The sequence below is a fragment of the Ischnura elegans genome, chromosome 7 (assembly GCF_921293095.1).
Source record: "Ischnura elegans chromosome 7, ioIscEleg1.1, whole genome shotgun sequence".
In the NCBI taxonomy this organism is placed as follows: Eukaryota; Metazoa; Arthropoda; class Insecta; order Odonata; family Coenagrionidae; genus Ischnura; species Ischnura elegans.
Window position 1 is genome coordinate 104,880,769 of NC_060252.1, and position 20,591 is coordinate 104,901,359.

The 20,591-nt window shown below is 40.7% G+C and overlaps 1 protein-coding gene across 1 annotated transcript in view; it reads right to left on the reverse strand.

The window, feature by feature from the left end:
- Nucleotides 1-20,591, reverse strand: part of LOC124162745 (probable cytochrome P450 49a1) — a 142,305-nt gene that overhangs the window by 12,173 nt on the left and 109,541 nt on the right. The window contains exons 6-7 of the mRNA XM_046539379.1: nt 4,610-4,802; nt 100-280 (exon numbers count right to left, since the gene is read on the reverse strand). Of these exons, the coding sequence (XP_046395335.1) occupies nt 100-280; nt 4,610-4,802 (374 nt within the window). The remainder of the gene's footprint in view (nt 1-99; nt 281-4,609; nt 4,803-20,591) is intronic.

The window sequence follows — 20,591 nt, forward strand, 5'->3', positions numbered from 1 at the left end:
TCTCTCCAGAGTCAATAGCACAGTTGATATGTTAATTTTGGTTAGGAAAACCCGTGCTGATACGGGACAGATAGTAATTGTTGTGGGAGAGATACTTACGGAGTCGACGCCGACGAGCAGCATGTCGACGGCGAGGACGCTGGCCGCCTTGATGTCATCCGTCTGCGTGAACACGTGTCTCAGCAGGGAGTCTCCCTCGTGCCAAGCGTAAGGGTCGCCGCCGACCTCCCCGCATCTCTCCCACTCCTTCATGGCCACGCCCACGTTCTTCAGGGTCGTGCTGCAAAGATTAAAAGGGTCATCAGGGTTCGTCAGAGGGGTGAGGTCAAGCCCTAATCTGCCACCGGCCCACAGTGGACTGAAATCGGAAAAAGATGGACAAAACCTCAAAAACGATTTTTTTGAGTGCGGACTTGGAAACTTTGCACAGTTGTTGTCAACACATTATTGCATTTCATGACGCGAACCGTTTTTTATAGGTTACTTTTTTAAACAAATTACTTGGCCTCAAAGTTGAACAAATTTCTCAAAAGTTGTCCGCATTGAATTTTTTTCGAAATTCAGCGTAATAAAAACAAATGCCACACCTTCTGTAGTAATTAAACAGAAACAAAAATTTAAAATATTATTATGCGGTTTATTATTGTTAATTCTTGACAACCTTTACGACTCAATTGTATTATTTGTTGCCGATACGATACAAATGGCGGACCCTGTTTTTCGTCGAAATTCTGTGTTCACGAAGGATAATAAAAAAGGATCACCGATTTACCTCGAGATATTCACAGTACATATACAGCAAAACCTATTGAGTATGATACCAAAGGAGAATTGCGACCACCTTCGACGCCGAAAATGAGATCGTTTTTTCGAACGTGCGGCACAGCTCGCAGCTCGCTGTTAGCCACGGGGAATATCGTGCTCGACAGATGTTGGACTGTGAATCTTTAAAAGCAGATCAATTATATAAAAGCTATAATATTTTAGTGCCATATTTCATACAGCCTAACTTCCTCACTTTCTTGCGATATTTATTGTCGATACAATACAAAAAGGTGGACCCTGTTTTCTGTCGAAATTTTGTGTTCATGTACGATTATAAGAAAAGGATCACCGAGTTACCTCGAGATATATACGTTAAAATTACATCAAACGTTTTAAGGTGTCCATTCAAAGAAATCAACTACGACCGTTCGCATCAAGCAAAATAAAATCGATGTTTTTGCCGCGCGCGCAGTCCGCGGCAGCTCCCTGATGGTATGGAATGCCGTGACGCGGCATAAATGACAATTTGCTGTGTACAATCTTATAGTTTTGATGTGGACGTATTTACTTAATTACCTGTAACAATTTTATTTCACATGGGATTGATGTCAATATAGGGCAATGAATTTCCTTCCCAACCCATAGTTACGGACTAGTCACCATTTTTCTATCAATTTCCGAACTAGCTGAAATCGAAATCTGAAAATTTCGTACGCACATTTTAACCCTCTGTGTAGGTAACACTTGTTTTTAGGCTACTTTTAACCTCAAAGATGGAATCGTGTTTACAACCTTCCGGCCAGCCAACTTCTGGTGGGTAGTTGCCCGTCCACCCCGCTAAGGTTGTCGCGAAAAGGTCCTGTTTATGACCCCGTTTTCGTTGTATGCGTTCCCTCTGAGATATTTTCGAAAATTCAGCTTCCAGACAGAAGTTTGGATTTAATTTCGAACAGTCAGCGAAAGAGGAAAGTTGTGCTACGGTGATTTTTGGTTGTACTCGGATACACGCATTTTGGTTATGCAGGAACTCCTGTGAATCTGAATGGAATTCTTCTCTACCTGCCTTTCGGGCATTGGTCATTCACCAGTTATCTATAATCCAATCTGGTAAGAGATATTCATTAGGAGTGCTTAATAACTTTTCTTGTTAAATATACGTGGAAATGGCAATTTATTCCTTTTTAGCTAGCATGGACGCCTCTCGAATTGACAATTTCTTCAATTTCTACGTATATTTCGTGTTACTGGTTACTCTTTCGACTGATATGGAACCAGAGTTGATTTGAAACATGAAACAAAAGTGTTTGGGAAAAGCATTATAATGCCTTTCTCGTGGTAACTCTTCCAATGCTTTATAAAAATTGTTGAATCCGGAATAGGGTGGTTTCCAATTATTTTTTTATTGCCTAAATCGAAAGATTATTACTCCTGGAGTACGCATTTCACGCTCTTAGATTTTCCAATGACCTCCAATTTCCCCCCTCCTCCTCTGACCTTCTTCTCAGAATATAAGGAATGGATTATGCTTTCATTCGCTTCCATTTCGCAGCACCCTCTCCCAAATTAACAAATGGGGAAAATGTGCTTGCGAGTACCAAGAAGAGGTTGCTTTTGGATGAGTGACGGCCACACGAAATATGATTCCTTTATGGAAATTTTCTCGGGTGTTCCTCCGAATTAAATTTGGCATCAATGCTGCCAACGTTTCGGAATCCGAATTCCAATTTCAATAGGGTGGTTTCCTATTATTTTTTTATTGCGTGAATTGAAAGATTATTACTGCTGAAGTACGCATTTCACGCTTTTAGATTTTTAAATGACGATATCTATTTTTCGCGATTAAACGAAAAGTGAAAATTTTCAAGCGCGAGAAAACGCGACGGCTAAGTATGAATGCTGCGAAAACGCCGTGTGACGTCTTTCTGGTTCCCGCTGCCGTAAGTGAGGTGACCTTGGGGCGAGGCTCTGAGCGCTGATACGACGCGGGATGCTAGCAGGTAGTAGAGTACCCTGCTAGCAGATAGCGCTTGGCTTAAATAAAGATTATTATTCCCCTATTAAACGAAGGAAACTTTCCGAGCTTAGGTAATTTTAATGTGTGATTATTAAGAGATCTTTCCTTAAGCTCCATGCCTCATGCATGCATTAGTAATCTCAGACAATGTAAAACTGCTATCTACTCGTATAGAAACTAGGTCCCTGTGACGACACGTGGAGTGGAATCGCATGGGCGCCAATCTGGCCTTTTTCAAATGAGGTTAAAATTGACCATTTAAATTCGTATAAACTGGGATTTCTGAAACCAAATTATTTGTATATTATGAAGACACTAATGGTGGGTAAGGAATCGCAATCAATGCATTTCGTTTTCTTTGATAAAGGAAACTACCCTATTATGTGACGGATAATTTCACTCACAGGGGCACATTTAAGATACAAATGGTCTCAGTTATATTCTCAATCGATATTATTTTCATCGATTTCAAATTAAATGTGGAGGTTCATCACCACTCGAGAATATCAACCAATGAAGACTTATTTCGCCAGTTCCTTGTAACTTGGTTTCCATTTATATCGAACACGCACAGATAATTACAAAGAAATCGCGAGGGTTTTCGATTGGACTGATGAATTTACTCTTATTATATAACGATTGGTATGACATTCTGCAGCACGGAAGTGGAAGGGACAGTACTTCTACTGAATTCAAGTCATGCAAATTACGTGTGCGGTGTGTCCAATAGCTATCAACCTATCTAGTGCTAATCCTTTAATTAAATGGAGAACAGAGAAAAAAAGCTAAAATATGTACATTCTATTAAGTAAAAATAATAAGACTAACGATATACGCAACAAAATCCTTCATGGCTATACATAGCACATTGTAAAGTACGCCGCGTCAAAGTATTCCATGCCCTGTTGCTCTCCGAAATGATAATAATTAATGTTGAATCCACATTCGGGTGTTACGCTGGCGTGGAGTCTTCGAAGCTGACTTTCTCTCCGCTGTACCTTCCTTGCTTCGATGCATTTGGCTGGCTCAAGTTTGCTGTATTCATTAATTTCTTCACGGTTTGTTTGCTCGGAATGAATGCATGGATTATTTTCCGCAGAGAGGGAATACATTGCTGACTAAGTGACGGCGTGCAAAATTTTCATCTTTTCAGAATAAAAAATCTTGAAATTTGATTTCTCCCTTAAGCAGTTCTGGGTTATAAAGGGTAAAAATCCATTATTGCCCATAAGATAAACAAATTCCTAATGGAATCAAAGAAAAGGCGTTGGGAGTGAATATCCATGGAGAAAAAGAAAAACTTATAACTAATAAATGCATTTATCATATTATGCATATTTACTCTTGAGTAATTTAATGATAACATTTTTTTTGGATTTAATACATTACAAATATATTTGGGTAAATATTATTAATAGGCTTGGATTACATTGAAATATGTGTTAAATTTACAAATTTGTTATAATATTAAGGATATATTATTTTTTTATGATTATGTATATACATATTTTTTGATTGATATTATTTATATTTTTTTTGATATAATTTTTTATTGTTATTATTTCTATTTTTCATTTGTTTGAAGTATTTTTTAATTTTTTTGTGTTTTCTTTTCATTTTTTTACATTTTTTCTTTTCTTTTTCGTCATTTTTTTAAAACACATAATATTAGGAAATAAAAATTTGTAATACCTTCTTACATTGAGACATTTATGATACCTTTTAGTGATGATAACTATATCTACAAGAAAGAAAGAAAGGTATAGGATAGACGAGTGATTTGCTGAGGCAGTTTGTGCATCCAACCCAACCACCTCGTGCATCACTTACTCTTTGATGACGTCGAGCGCCCGGATGTACTTCTTGAGCGTGGGCGTGTTGAACAGCCTCCAGACGGGCACCCTCAGCTCCAGATGACCCACGTTCTGGAAGAAGGTGAGCACGGCGTTGATCATCTGCCGCGCCTCCTCGTGCTCCGAGCTCAAGCACCCCAGGCGAACGCCAAGCACCACGCGCGTGATCGCTGTAATAAAGCGTTTTATTGTTCATTGCTCTGGATCAAAACCCCTTATGCCTCATTCACATTACGATAGTTCCAGCGATTGTCGGAACTATCGTGCATTCACACAACGATGGTTAAAACCTGTGCTGCCCTCTAGTGCTGACATTTAAAGTGAACGGGAAATTGACGGTTAGCATAGCTGTTGAGGTATGCATGGACAAGATATTTCTGTGTTCAACGTGTATTTACCGAATAATTTTTCTTCCGCCCCTATTCTTCCTTCCTAGGACAAATCCATGAAAAAAATAGAGCTTCACGAGCTATTCGTTTTTCTCTTGTCGCTTCCGTTTCCGGTTTCCCAGCGCCTAACCATCGTAAAGTGGCAACGTTCGGAACTACGTCAACTATTGTCAGGACATGCCTTCACACGGCTAGTTCGCCTATCGTTAGGACGATGGCTCGGACAATCGTAATGTGAACGAGGCAATAAAGCCACTCGCTGCGAACGTGAACATGGATCTGCCTCAAACCAATTGGTTATTGAATACTTTCCAGGTGGATCATATTTAGGAAGGCTTTCCACCAGGTCAATGGGTTTCCAAAAGACAACGTTAAGATTGCCGCCGTATTCAGGGCTCTAGACGACATTTTAAAACTAATGAGTTCATTTTTTTGTTTACGTATACTTTTGCTAGGTGACTCAGTAACTACGTCAGGAACTACGTCAACTATTGCCAGGACATGAATTCACACTAGTTCGGCTAACTATCGTTGGGACGATCGCTCGGACAATCGTAATGTGAATGAGGCATTAACCAACTTGCGTTCACACACGCATGAACTACCGCCAACCGTGGTCGGAAAACGGTGGTCGGAATCCCAACCACGGTTAACGGTAACTTGCGTTCACACCTCGTTTTGTAACCATGGTCGGGGCTAACCGGCGTAAAAAGAGTGTAGTGTGAACGGGGCTTTATACCCCTTGTAGTTTGAAATCCGAGCCTCTTCCCAACTGCCTTGTCTACACTACCGACTTAATTTAAGTGACTTCACTTAAATCTAATCTTTAAGTGTGGTGCGGTAGCTAAACTTGAGCTTTAAGTCGACTTCAGCGCAGCGATAGTCTATATCGTGAAACAGTTATGTTGACAGATGAAGATCTAGGAGAGCAATTAGTGATTCTGTGATCCAAAGCCACGGATATTTGAAATAAACTTCCAAACTCCGTGAATTTACCATTTTGGATTTAGAAGGTTAAAAGGGAAGACCGATTTCAGTCCATGAGCAAACGCTATTTGGCGAGAGGTGATGGAGCCAGAGGAATTTAGAATTACTAAGCTTGACTTCGTGGAATGACATATTCAATACGTAAACGAAAACACTTACAATTTGTCAAATTCCACTCCTTTATTAAAACCATTGATGTTAAATTTTAACCTTCAATTCTTACCACGTCCAAATAAATCGCCATATCTTATGCCCCTCGGCATCCCCAAGACTAAAATTGAAGCCCTATGCAATGGTTTCAGTAGTCGTGTGTGGGATTTTACTAAGTTCATTCGTTTACGTTATTTTGGATTATTACACCATGGAAAATTAACTGCTTCACCGGATCCTCTGCCGTCGTCTCAGTCTTAAAATTCCTTAAAACGTTTCTAAGTTTTATAAAACGGGTTTCACCATGAGCAACAGGCATAGTAATTACTTTTCACGGAAATAAAATAAGAAGCAATAAGATAAGAAACTCCACAAAATAAATTTGTCGATTAAATAAGCCAAACACTAGAAATTTAACTAATGAAATGGAACGCTCAATAACCACATCTTGGAATACAGCACAGCTTAGATCATAATCAACGGAATGATTCAGGGGTGGGATGGGTATTATTATGTGCCATTTACAACACTTGAAGAGCGTCAACCGTGCGGAAACAGTTGCCTACGCAATTTAAGTATGGTTTCTAAGTGACTTAAGAGGAGGTGTGCTTAAAGGATGCTGGTGACACCTACACTACCACCTTAAATAGAGAGCCAACTTAAGTAGTCACTTAAGTAGTTACTAGCTTAGACCCGGCAAATGCTTCTCTACTTGCTGCTCACTCCCTCAGACATTCAGGAAGCATCTCATTCATCGGAACTTCGAAGTCTCATTCGAAAATCTTTCTCAACCGTATCATCCAATGCTTCGCCCCCATGGAAAGCTACTCATGTGCTTTACTGAATCTCTCTCTCCCTGGCGAAAAGATCAATCTCTACGTCTGAAAGTGCTCTTCTCTTCCGGCTCAAGACGGCTTGTCTCGCTGAATCCTTCTCACTATATAAAAAACGACAAAGTGAGAGAAATTAGCTACTTTTCCCTCGTTGGACCCCATTTAGAATACGCAGCCAGTGTTTGGGACTCTCATGAAAAAGGCTTAATAACAGAGTTAGAACGCGTGCAAAGAAGAGCGGCCAGGTTGGTGCAAGGTCGTTACGATAATCTTGTTAGTGTAACTGACCTCTTACATAAACTCGGATGGGAATCTCCGTCAGACCGTAGATTGAAAATAGACTAAACCTTTTAGATAAATTCAAGAGCATTGTCTTTTATAACGAAGTTAACCATATCTTACGGACGCCAACATAATACGGAAGATCAGATCATATAAATAAAATAAGAGAGATAGACTGTGGAACAGACAGATGCAGAATATTTTTCCACGATCAGTAAGAGATTATAACGGCAGCGATAGAACTCATAGATAGATTAGATGGCTCGTATTGTTGCCTACGAACCTATATAAAACTTAATGCATGTTTCTTAATTTCAATTTTATTTCTAACAGCATATGGTAGTATAATTTGTTAGTATGCGTGGAGTTTTTTTGTACCGTGTGGTGTGCATGAGGGAGTCTTATTGCATACTGCATGCTGGTGCTGATCATCCCCTGCCAAACACCCTAGAGGTGGCTCGCAGGGTATTATGTAGATGTAGATGTAAATCTCTTCCTTTCGTTCTTATCAGGGGATTTACCCGCAGTGACTTGATCATTGGTATTATGCCAGAATTGGTTAAATATAATTTTGAAAATATGTTTCACTTTATAATGCCTTGATTGCCCATCCGGCGTGAAACTATAATATGCGGGAGAGATCTACATCTACATAATACCCTGTGAGCCGCCTCTAGGGTGTTTGGCAGGGGGTGATCAATCACCAGCATGCAGCAAGCAATTGGACCCCCACATGCACACCACACGGTCCAAAAAACGTCACGCATACTAACAAATTATGCTACCATATGCTGCTAATAAATAATAATAAAAGTGAGAAACATTCATTAAGTTTTACTTAGGTTATTAGGCTACACCAAAAGTCATGCAATCTATTTATGAGTTCTATCGCTGCCGTTATAATCTCTTATTGATCGAGGAAAAAATATTCTGCATCTGTCTGTTCTACAATCTATCTCTCTTATTTTATTTATATGATCTGATCTGCCGTAGTATGTTGGCGTCCGTAAGATATGGTTAACTTCCTTAGAAAAGACCCTGCTCTTGAATTTATCTAAAAGGTTTAGTCTATTTTTCAATCTACAGTCTGACAGAGATTCCCATCCGAGCTTATCTAAGAGGTCAGTTACACTAACAAGACTATCGTAACGACCTTTCACATGCCTGGCAGCTCTTCTTTGCACGCGTTCTAACTCTGTTATTAAGCCTTTTTCATGAGGGTCCCAAACACTGGCATCGTATTCCAAATTTGGTCTGTTTATGTGGATGCCCTATTTATAGCGGTAACTCATGATTCGGATAAGATTTGAGGCAATTTGCATGATTTGATCGGTTGAGGCATAAGAGGGAAGGAACTGGATAAGAATCTCTCTCGCTCCGGTGAAAGCATTTCGGGAGAAAATTCTGAGCAGGGAAACATGAGACCCACTGTGCTTTTTCCCCGCCGCATTCCGACACGTTGCCCGAAATCGTTTCTTTGCGTTTAACTGTTTACACCGCCTGTTGGATAATCTCATTCTTTGAAGTCACATCGTATTTCTCTCGTATTTTTTGGAACGCCATGCTTTCTCTTCGTTGGTCTGTGGCAGTTAGTGGCAGTGCTGCTGACAGATTAAAAAGTATAATTTAATGATATTAAGGCCGTTTTAAACGGTACACGGAATTGCGCAATCTGACGTACGTGCGAAGGCGCAATCAAAATTTCGTCGTGTAAAGCGGTGAATTGCTAGAACCCATGCGAGAATGCGTGGATGCGAGACGGCAAAATAGCCTCTGTTATAATTTCGTTCATGCATTCGCGCAATTCCACGCCATTTTAGAAATTAATGCAGCTCTAAACTGCGCAATTCCGTGCCCCGTGTAAAACGGCCTTTAGGAGGCACTGGACTTCGTTGGGTTTTTCTGTCATCTGCCCGTCAGTCATTAGCAAAGACACACATGGTGGTCTATGATTCTCCGTGCTTTATTGAGGCAGTTGACTCACAAATATGAATTACTCTCACAATCAGTATTTTTATTTATGTTTCATTTTATTCTCAAACCAACGGATACAGCGCTAAATGGCCATTTTATGCCGGGGTATTCAACAAATGTTTACAATTAAACGTACACGAACAACCACGACCTGGACCGGGGAAAACCTACCCAGGCGGGACTCGAACCCGCGACCTCTTCTATGGCAGGCGAGGACGTTAGCCCGCCGCCACCGAGGCCGGCATACAAGTCCGAGGCCGGAATTTTGTACAACATATATTGTTCTGGCTGCTTAAATGGGGATTTCGTTTCTTATTGTGCAGTTGTTATGCATATGTTCTAATAATTACTAAACCTGCCCGTCAGTCATTCAAATAATATTGTTTAATACCTGCTATTCGGTAACATCCACGGACGTCTAATGCGAAGATGGTATTTTTACGATATTTGAAAATTTGTCCAATAGAATACAAATCAAAATACATACCTTTTTCATTAAAACGCACCCTCACTCATCATAAATATACCTTTTTCAATGAAATTTTCCGATAGATTCCTCCATCAATGACGTGGGTGTTACTTTCGACCCCAAACTAACTTTTCTTCCGCACCTCAACCTAATGAAATCCAAGGCCATGTCAGTCGTGGGAATTCTTTATCGACTCACTTCTGTTACCGATCCAATCGCCATGAGAGCTATTTTCACCGGTTGTGTTCTCCCAATCCTCGAGTACTGGTCCGTTATTTACTCCACTGCCTGCCCCTCCAACCTTAAAATATTCGAACGACCAGTTCATTTCTTTATTTCACTAGTCCAACACCGTGTTCCTCACCTCCGTAATTCTTCTCGCTCTGAAGTAATGTCTGCCCTATCATTGGTCCCACTATCCTCCCGCAGGAATCTTCGTGAAATTTCCTTCATTTACAATGCCTTAAATGGCAAGTCCCGATCCTCAGAAATACTGCCTTTCTTTGGCAGCTTCGAAAAGCCATCTTCTGAATCCCTTTTCTTTCTTTTTTATATCCTTTTTATAGTTTTTCTTTAATGGTTTATATGTGTTAAAGCTGTAGATTATATGTTTTGTATTCAATGTAAAGGCCATTTTGGCTGTTTTTGAATAATTCAATAAATAAATAAATAAATAAATAAATTTATGGAAGAAATTTGTGCCGTAATAGCGAGATTGGCATGTTTTTAAACGGTTACTCAATTTTAGTTGGGCTACTAATGGCCATTTAAGATTCTACAATCGCCATTCAAGATCCATACATGGAATAGAGGGCTTCACGGTGCGGGATCATGGACAGGTTGGTAGGAACAAAAAAGACAGGAAGCATTGATTGTTTGAGGAGTAACTTGGTGAAAGCGATTCATTATTAAAATTAAAAAGAAGAATTTTGTGCTTTCACATGAATATTTATTAACACATTTGCACGACCATGGTTTCAACGTTAGGCGTCATCATCAGGTGAACTCTACAGAGGTCCATCACATCCTTTTATACTAGGCTAGGAGGGGGAGGGGGGAAGGTAACTAGGTTGAACGGATTGGTCAACAGAGAAGAGGGAGCCGATTACTAGGTTGACTAATCCGTTCAACATAGTTACCTTCCTCCCTCCCCCTCCTAGCCTAGTATAAAAGGATGTGATGGACCTCGGTAGAGTTCACCTGATGATGACGTCTAACGTTGAAACCATGGTCGTGTAAATGTGTTAATAAATATTCATGTGAAAGCACAAAGTTCTTATTTTTAATTTTAATAAGACTAAAAGCGTTCGAGATGTGGTTGTGGAGAAGAATGGAGAAGGTGAAGTGGAGGGTGAGGAGGTGGCGGGCGGGGAGAGGAAGAATCTAGATGAAATAGGGAGGGGAGAGATGATTAGCGACGGGCTGGGGATTTTGAAAACAGTGTTGGAGGGAAGACCGTTTCTTATTGAAGAGGAAGAGGAAGGAAGAGAATGAGATTGATAGATACAGAATTGGAGGGAGGAAGTTGGCCTTATTTTGAATCGAAGGAGGGGCTTCACTCGTGAATAGGGTAGTTTCCTATTATTTTTTTATTGCCTAAATCGAAAGTTTATTACTCCTGGGATACGTATATCACGCTTTTTTAAATGACGATATATATTTTTCGCGATTAAATGTAAAATGAACATTTTTCTAGCGCGCGAAAACGCGACGGCCAAGTATGAAAGCTTGGAAAATCCGTGTGACGTCATTCTGGTTCCCGCTGTCGCCGTGTGAGGTGACCTAAGGGCGAGGCTTTGAGTTACGATGCAGGCTGCTAGCAGGTAGCGCTTGGCTTAAATAAGGATTATTAATACCCTATCAAACGAAGAAACTTTCCGACCTTAGGCAGTTTTAATATGTGATTATTAAGACATGTTTCCCCCAGCTCCCTGCCTCATGCATGCATTGGTAATCTCAAACGATGTAAAACTCCTATCTACTCCTATAGAAACTACGTCCCTGTGACGTCACGTGGAGTGGCATCGCATGGGCGCCAATCTGGCTTTTTTCAAATACAGTTAAAATTGACCATTGTCATTCGTCTAAACTGGGATTTCTAAAGCCAAATAATTTTTATACATATTATGAATACACTAACGGTGGGTAACGAATCGCATTTAATGCCTTTCTGTTTCTTTGATGAAGGAAACTACCCAATTGAGAAGCACCCTTCATCTATTATTACGGCATTCACTCGTAGAATGCATTCAAAAATTATGCATAGAAAATCTACATTTCGACAGAAATCCATGCTCGCACATAATTCACCAGTTTGATAGCCTCTCATCTTTCTCTTGTTCTCATATCGTTTGGTTACAAAGATTCAGGTTGGTCTGGCAATGAGCAAGTTAGTTTTATAATGTCTCAAATCTCTGGAAGAGAAATGTTCTGAAGCCCTTGGACGGACAAGTGCAAACTACGTGCAGCCAATCCAGAATAAAATATACTCTAGCCCAAAATTGACCCCGACCACACCCATTAGCACTTTTGAGCTTCAATGTGTTTTCAGACATTAGCGATAGTCAGAAGTGGTTATGTAAGAGTTTTTTGGGTCAAACGTAGCATGTAATCACGCTTACATTTGGCCATAGGTATTTAAAATTTCTTATGCTGTAAACGTAACAGGAGGAATGTACCAAATAATAATTAACTTCCTATTGATACAGTGCATTAATACTTTTTAATGAACAGATCTTGATTTACAGTAATTATCAGCCGTATTGGAACGTGTTTGCTGTGTTATACTTGGATAAGATTTATCATGAAGTTCCGCAGTAATACTCACATGATGGAAGTTACATGATGATATTTTTAATAATCGTATTATAAGATGATTTCAGATTTGCCGTGGGCTGTATTGTTGCATTGTTACCTAGGTAACTTTCTCAAAAGAGTAAATGCATCCATGTAACGTTGCTCTTCGTGTAAATTCTTCTATTCATGTGATCCTCGTTGAGTTGGAAAATTGAATATTGGAAACGGTGGGTTATCCAAACCTTTGAGTGCATTAGTGAGAAAGCTTAGTCCCAGCTGAAATGACTTTCCACTTTTTTTACGATGAAAAAGCGATACATTTCACCTCGCTTTCCAAATGTAACTCGATTTTTAGCTAGTCATTTGATTTCCATGCATTCACTCAACCTTGAAACCATTTTACTTGAGAATTTCTGGGAAATGCTGAAGTTACAGGTACAATCTATCCCGTTATTGTTATTTGCTTTAATAAGATCTCACCTTTATTTGACCTATTAAAGATATAGTGGCCGGCGTGATACGGTGGAAATGTTGTTACTCAACTTAGTAAAACCACTTGTCTGTTTCCACACACTTTTATTTTAACCGATTATGGTTTCGACAACTCGTGCCATTATCGAGGATAATGGCACGAGGGATAATACTAGCGTGCCTTGATAATGGCACGAGTTGCCGAAACCATGGTCGGTTTAAATAAAAGTGCGTGGAAACAGAAAAGTGGTTTTGCTAAGCTGTTTATTTCACCCATTATCGCGAGGGTATTGTGCTAGTTTTCACATATTATATCTTCTATATTATTTCTACTGTATAGATACCTTTTTCTCAACATATACGCAACCAAACTCTACTAATGAGGTACCAAAATGCCCAGAAATTATCAGAGAACATGCGACGGCATGTCTTACTTCCTAAATATTGCTTTTGCTTCCAAAAATTGGTTTTTAAATAATAAAAAAAAACCGGTAAATATTCCTGACGTTAACGGCGCTACTGATACATTTGTTCGTTTGCAACAATATCTCGCATTCTTTAAATTAATTTTATCAAAATGCGACTGATTCCACATTCAAGTCTCCTGTTGATACGTAATTATGAGTCATCATGTGCGTTTTACAGAGGATAGTGTAATTACTTCCAATTTTGTGTTTAAAGAGGTCCTCTGACCTCAATTTGTACATGGACATTCCAATTAAATTTGTACATAAGACCCTGCCTTTTTTTCTACATTTTAAAATTAGAAACGCGCCTGTCCCTCTGTGGACCTGCACTGAAAAGAGCGGGGGAAGCCCGCTGGGAGCGGGCGCATCACGCTCGTTTCAATTAACTATATTTGTTTAAAGTAGGTTTTTTAAAAAAAAAGTGCAGAAAGGCCAAAGGAGAGCGTCGAGGTAAATCACCAGCATGTTTTTGTGTGGGAAATCCCGAAGCGGTGAAATACTATTCGTCAAATACTGTGAGAAGGACGCCTTTGTGCATCCAAAGCAAAATGTTAGAGCAGTTTGGTTCGATAGAAGTACTTGAAAGCAGGAGGTACCGGGATTCGGAAGATGGCTGATGGCTCTATAGCAGCATAAATCACCAGAGTTGTACGTACCAAAATAATTTCATAAAAGTCTGGAAAACTTAAAAATAAATTACAAGAAATAAATCCAAATCTTATTGGCAGTTATAATATCTACATGAGCCGCTTGAAATAACAATTGAAAATCTTTTTTTTTTACACATGCCATTGCATTGATATTTTTTATTTATATTTTTTGATTTTTATACGGCAAGTTAACATTAGGAAAAATAAGCAAGTGGTTTTTACGAAACATTTCAGATGGCCCTGTGATTTGAAGAAGGAAAAGACGTAGAAAAGACTCATAGACGAGTGATTTGGTGAACCTTGGAGAACAGGAACACGGTGCTCCTATGGATGCAGCTACCGCGCATTCGCTTACGTTTTACGAAGAGGATTCTAGCGGAAATAATAAACTCGGTTTGTTAATGCATTAATTCCGATAATTGTGTGTTCCATTTTATTTATTTCTTCAAAGATCGCGGAAAAATTGAGCGAGAGTAAAAATAATGCACGGATAATCCGCAACCCGGATTAACCGCAGCCAGATAATCGGGAGTCCGCTTTATATAGATTTTCACATTTGAGGCAACGGTTTTACTTGATGAGTGTCTCCTCTATGAAAAAGTGAAAAGCGAGCGATTCGCCACGAGAGGAGACAGGGTCCCCTGAGTGGTCTCGTGGTTGAGGTCAATGCGATTCCATTCTTCCCCTCCAACTAGCAACCCTCCGCCCCCACCCCAAATCCCACCCTCTGCCGCCTTCTCCTCCTCCGCATCTACTCTAAAAGTTTCTTCCTCTCACCCACCATGTCCGGCACTTCGTCTACACCTTATATACTGTTTAAAAATTTTCACTTCAATATGCGACGTCCTTCGTTTTTTTTAAAGTGAGTCTTTATATCATTAATCATTACATCATTAATATTAAAATATTTATTTATTTTCCGTTTAACCTCCATCATATTACGTGTTTGAGCCAACGGTGGATCCATTTTAAATTACCCCTGTTTGACGCTAGCGGAAGACTTTATACGGCAATAACTTTGAAATTCGTTCTTACGAACTCATATGGTCAGATACCAATGCTGAACTCTATTGCGTTTTTATGATAAGACGAACATTTTATACCTTTCTGTTAAAAATAGCTGAATAATAGTTGTATTCTGCATTTTTCCTATTCGTAGGAAGGAACTGGGTGGAGTTTGCGGAATTTTCAATGCGATTCTACAAATTAAAGAATGGGGAGCCAGGTAGAAAATTACGGAAAACTTCACATTTCTCAAGCTCTCTGGGTCATTGAGGGTAAATTATCTGGAGATATTTTTAACACGTGACAATGTAGCTGTATTTCCTTGTTCATTTCTTCTTCCACTGCATAAAGTAGTCGCAGACTCCACTAGGTTCATTCGATCTTCAATATATGCTTCTCTTTTGGTTTAATGTCCTATCTTTCACAATACAATTTTATTTCCTTAAAAGTAATAAGGTGGTTTCCTATTATTTTTTTATTGCCTGGATCGAAAGATTTTACTCCTGGAGTACGCATTTCACGCTTTTAGATTTTTAAGTGACAATATCTATTTTTCGCGATTAAACGAAAAGTGAAAAATTTCAAGCGCGCGAAAACGCGACGGCTAAGTAGTGATGATGGGAAAAGTCCGTGAGACGTATTTCTGGTTCCAGCTGTCGGCGTGTGAGGTGACCTTGCGGCGAGGCTTGAGCGCTGATACGACGCAGGCTGCTAGCAGGTTGCGCTTGGCATAAATAAGTATTATTATTCCCCTATCAAACGAAGGAAACTTTCCGAACTTAGGTTTTTCAAATGTGTGATTATTAATAGATGTTTCCCTGAGCTCTGTTCCTCATGCTTGCAGTGGTAGTCTCGGAACATGTAAAACTCCTATCTACTCTTATAGAAACTAGGTCCCTGTGACGTCAAGTGGAGTGGCATCACATGGGCGCCAATCTGGCCTTTTTCAAATGAGGTTAAAATTGACCGTTGCCATTCGTCTAAACTGGGATCTCTAAAACCAAATAATTTGTATATTATGAATACACTAATGGTGGGTAAGGGATCGCAATAAATTCATTTCGTTTTCTTTGGTGAAGGAAACTACCCTATTGACAACGTTACATAAAATAGCTAGACAAGGAAGTGTGTTATAGGAGTGTCTCATTCTTGGAGACATTCCAGATGCGAGTGAATAGAGCCGGGACGAGTGGTAATGAGGCACACCTTTCCTCGACCATTTTTCTCTACGAATACAGGTTATTTGCTTTCCCTTTTGCGGATTTAAAAGGTAAATACACGGCGGAGACTTAGAAATTCTTGTATTCATTGGCTTGCATGCAGTGGATTCTACCGTTTCTATTTTAGCGAGATTTGTTTGCTACCTGCTCCAACAGGATTTTCCAGTATATACTCCGCCTTTTGCCGCTTAGCGACACTTTTGAAGAAACGAACACTTAAAATCGTGGATTATTTTTCGTTATTCATAAAATCACACTCACTCTGTCATGGACTCAATGCGAATACTGATATGATGAAACCTCATACGAAACAAAAATCAGCTGTACTAATAATAAATTGCTTTTAACCTTATGATGATAAGGATGCTAAGTTCATTTTTCGTCAAGTGTGACTCCCAGGAACTTGGCTGTATGACTGCGGTTGATTCTTGTTCTTCCGAATTATATTGGAGTAGACTGTGATTTCTTCTTTTTTCTATCGAATTGCATGACTTGGCTTTTTTTCGAGTTGAGGTTTCATTTCCATGTGGTCATCCATTCTTCTACGTCATCTAGATGCTCCTGGACATGATCCGCGGCCGTGTCTGGATCGGAGGATTTCGATAATATGGCAAGATCGTCGGCATAGAGTTAGGTATCGGTATTGGGATGGGATGGTAAGTCTTTGATGTAGATTTTAAACAGGGTAGAGGACAATATGGAGCCTTGATTTGCATATAATACGTGCTAGGGGAGTCCATATAACAGTTCCATGGGTAGTGAGGACTCGAGCTGATACTCATGGAACTGTTCCCGAATTTTTTTCATCGCTTTTCCTATCGGATTCAATCTGTTCTGACTTTCTAGATTTTTCCTGAGATCCCTCCGTACGAAACTGGCATCAGATAAAATTCGCATGAAAAATTATCTACATCTACATAATACCCCGCCAGCCGCCAAAAAGGCGTGTGGCAGGGGGTGTTAGGACACCAGCCGCCTACGCATAAAAAAGTAAGTGTTCTACGAAGTTGGGACTAGCATTTATTAAAGTCCTTTATGGTTCGGGGGAAAAAAGAATTCCCATATCTATCCGTTCGGCAAAACATCTCTCTTAATTTATCGCTTCTATCGGACCTGGAAATATAGTGTGGCGATAATATTATGTTCTCCGTGTCGCTCTTAAAGATATCCATTCTCAATTGTTCAAGCAATCTAAGCCTAGCGCGCAGCCTCCGAGTCTCCAGCGGCTCCCAGCCTAATTCGCTTAACATCCGATCCTCTCATTAACAATATTCCGCTCATCCGTAAAGTTTCGTTGTCCACGGCCGCGGGTCTGTCGTCATGGTTACCTCCCACCCCCTCACGGATCGCACACTCACGCTCGGAGGATGCGCAGCGAAGAGTGTAAACAGCGTGAACTCACCACGTGCGTGTGCACTACCCCCGCTGTGCGCACTGCCGACTTTCCGTAAAGTTGCCTTATTAATAGGGTGGTTTCCTGTTATTTTTTTATTGCCTAAATCGAAAGATTACTTATTACTCCTGGTGTACGAATTTTGACGCTTTTAGATTTTTAAATGACGATATCTATTTTTCGCGATAAAATGAAAAGTGAAAATTTCCATGCGCGCGAAAACGCGACGGCTAACTATGAATGCTGGGAAAAGCCCGTGTGACATCATTTAGGTTCCAGCTGCTGCCGTGTGAGGCCACCTCGGTGCGAGGTTATGAGCTCCGCTACGATGCAGGCTGCTAGCAGGTAGCAGAGTACCATGCTAGCTGGTAGCGCTTGGCTTAAATAAGGATTATTAATACCTTATCAAAAGAAGGAAACTTTCCGTCCATAGGCAGATTTAATGGGCGATTATTAAGAGATGTTTCCCTGAGCTCTATGCCTCATGCATGTATTGGTAATCTCATACGATGTAAAACTCCTATCTACTCTTATAGAAACTAGGCCCCTGTGCAGTGGCGCCGACTCCATGGGGCCCGAGCTCACTCGAAAATTCGTTATGTATGTGAGGAAAAATGTGTCAGGCTTATCGATTTTCCTCGGAGTGTCCAAATGTCGAGATTCGAGTTAAATCTCACTACTTATAAAATTTCCCGGGGCAAGATACCCGGTTGTGAACCCCCAATATTTTTTGTAAGTCGGCACCGCTGTCCATGTGACGTCACGTGGAGTGGCATCGCATGGGCGCCAATCTGGCCTTTTTCAAATGAGGTTAAAATTGTACATTGCATTCGTCTGAACTTGGAATTGTAGAGCCTAATAATTTTTATATTATGAATACGCTGGAAGTGGGTAACGAATCATAATCAATGCCTTTCGGTTTCTTTGATGAAGGGAACTACCCTATTACCAAATTAGTTTGATAGGATTTATCAAACTGGTTTGGTAATTATTTCTGAATTTTTCAATGTGCCATATATACCCAAATGTTTGATAAATTACATCAGATTTCGATAGTTCTAACTAAACTATTTTTTCCGTGATGGAAACCGCCCATTGGCGATGGCTTTTCTGGACTCATCTGGAGGGCTTCTCTTCGCCCCACCGGGCACGAGTGACTGTCCCTCCGCAAGCAGATCCACCGCTCCTTCGGCGAGATCGAAAAAAAGAAAAACACGCCGAGGCCGAGGTTTTCCTCGTTGGCGGTGGGCATCTCTTCCTTGTTGATGATGACGGCAAACCTGAATGGATGCGGTCCACCCGTGCTGACCCACATTTCCACTCCGTGGCGTGCTTTTTACTTCCTCCCTCCATCCGGTTTTTACTCGTCGAAAGTGACTGCTTGAACAGCACCTCAATAACGACTACTATTATCACTACACTAGTGTCACAATAGTACCAATGGGGTTGGGATTATACCCCATCACCATACGCCAAGCACAAAGTCCCCAAAACCAGGGGCACAGCTAGGAATTAAGGCAAGGGGGGGTTTTAGGCGCAACTAATACCTACGGGTGTGGGGGTATTGCATACCTACCAGGGTAAGCAGGAGTTGCGGGGCCCTCCTCCAGAAAAATTTGAAGAACAATGGTTCAAAATGGCGAGTTTTACGGCTTTGAGGGATATTTGATTAATCCTACCACAATTCTATGAGTAATACTGATCCAAAATAAGTAAAATGGATTAAACTCAAAAATTTCTCTGTGCCCTGGGGGGGGTTTTTCTCCCCCAAAACCCCCCCCCCCCCTCGCTGCGCCACTGCCCAAAACTACTCTTATCCACTCCCGCATTTCCACCCCCACTTAATATAGCCTTCGACACTATGCCATGATCACACCGCGAAAATTAAATGCTTGAAACAATAAAAAGTCTAGAACTTCTCAGTAGGCAGCTAAATCAGCTGGGATCTTGAGCCACAATCAATCCGCTAAATTTCAGCGTATCTACCAATGATGCCGCTCACGATGGCCCAAAATAAACTCGTTTCGCGACAACTTCCTCCCGAAAAATACGTCACGATTCTCTATTGCTTTCGCAGCACTATCGCGGTCACTTTTCCCGTCGCGAAAAGTGATCCCTACAGTGATCATTTTTCTGAATCACACGGTCACTCCCGCCGTCGCATTTCGCATCACTTCCGATATCACAGCTCGTTGTCATGGGACCCGCATCACGAAAATATATAGCATGTTTGTTTATCTATGTCGTTCCCACAATTGTCAAACGCTGCGCTGCAATCGCTCCATACGGGAATGCGTTCTGATTGGCTGAGATGGGGATTTAGGAACGGCTTTAGCGACGGAAAAAGCGACCGGGCGCGTGATGAAAAATAGCGATGGGAATCCTCATCACGATCGCGAAAAACAATTGCAGGCGACGATCATTTGCGAGTGATCACTCTAGTGGTCGCGATAGTGATCACTTTCGCGACGAAAAAAAATTATCGTGTGATTCAGGCTTTAGACGTAATTATTTGTCCCGTTTGAGTTCTTTTTCTCCTCTTCCTCGTTTTGACTCCGGTCGAATGAAAAAGAAACAACAGCATTAATCCTCGCTTGAAATGCGGAAGGCCCACATATCTCTTTCTCTCCCCCCTCCTCCTCTGACCTTCTTCTCGGATTGTAAGGAATGGATTATGCTTTCATTCGCCTCAATTTCGCAACACCCTCTCCCAATTTAACAAATGGGGAAAATTTGCTTGCGAGTACCCAGCAGAGCTTGCTTTTTGATGAGTGACGGACACACGAAATATGATTCCTTTATGGAACTTTTCTCGGGTGTTCCTCCGAATCAATGTTGGCATCATTGCTGCCAACGTTTCGGAATCCGAATTC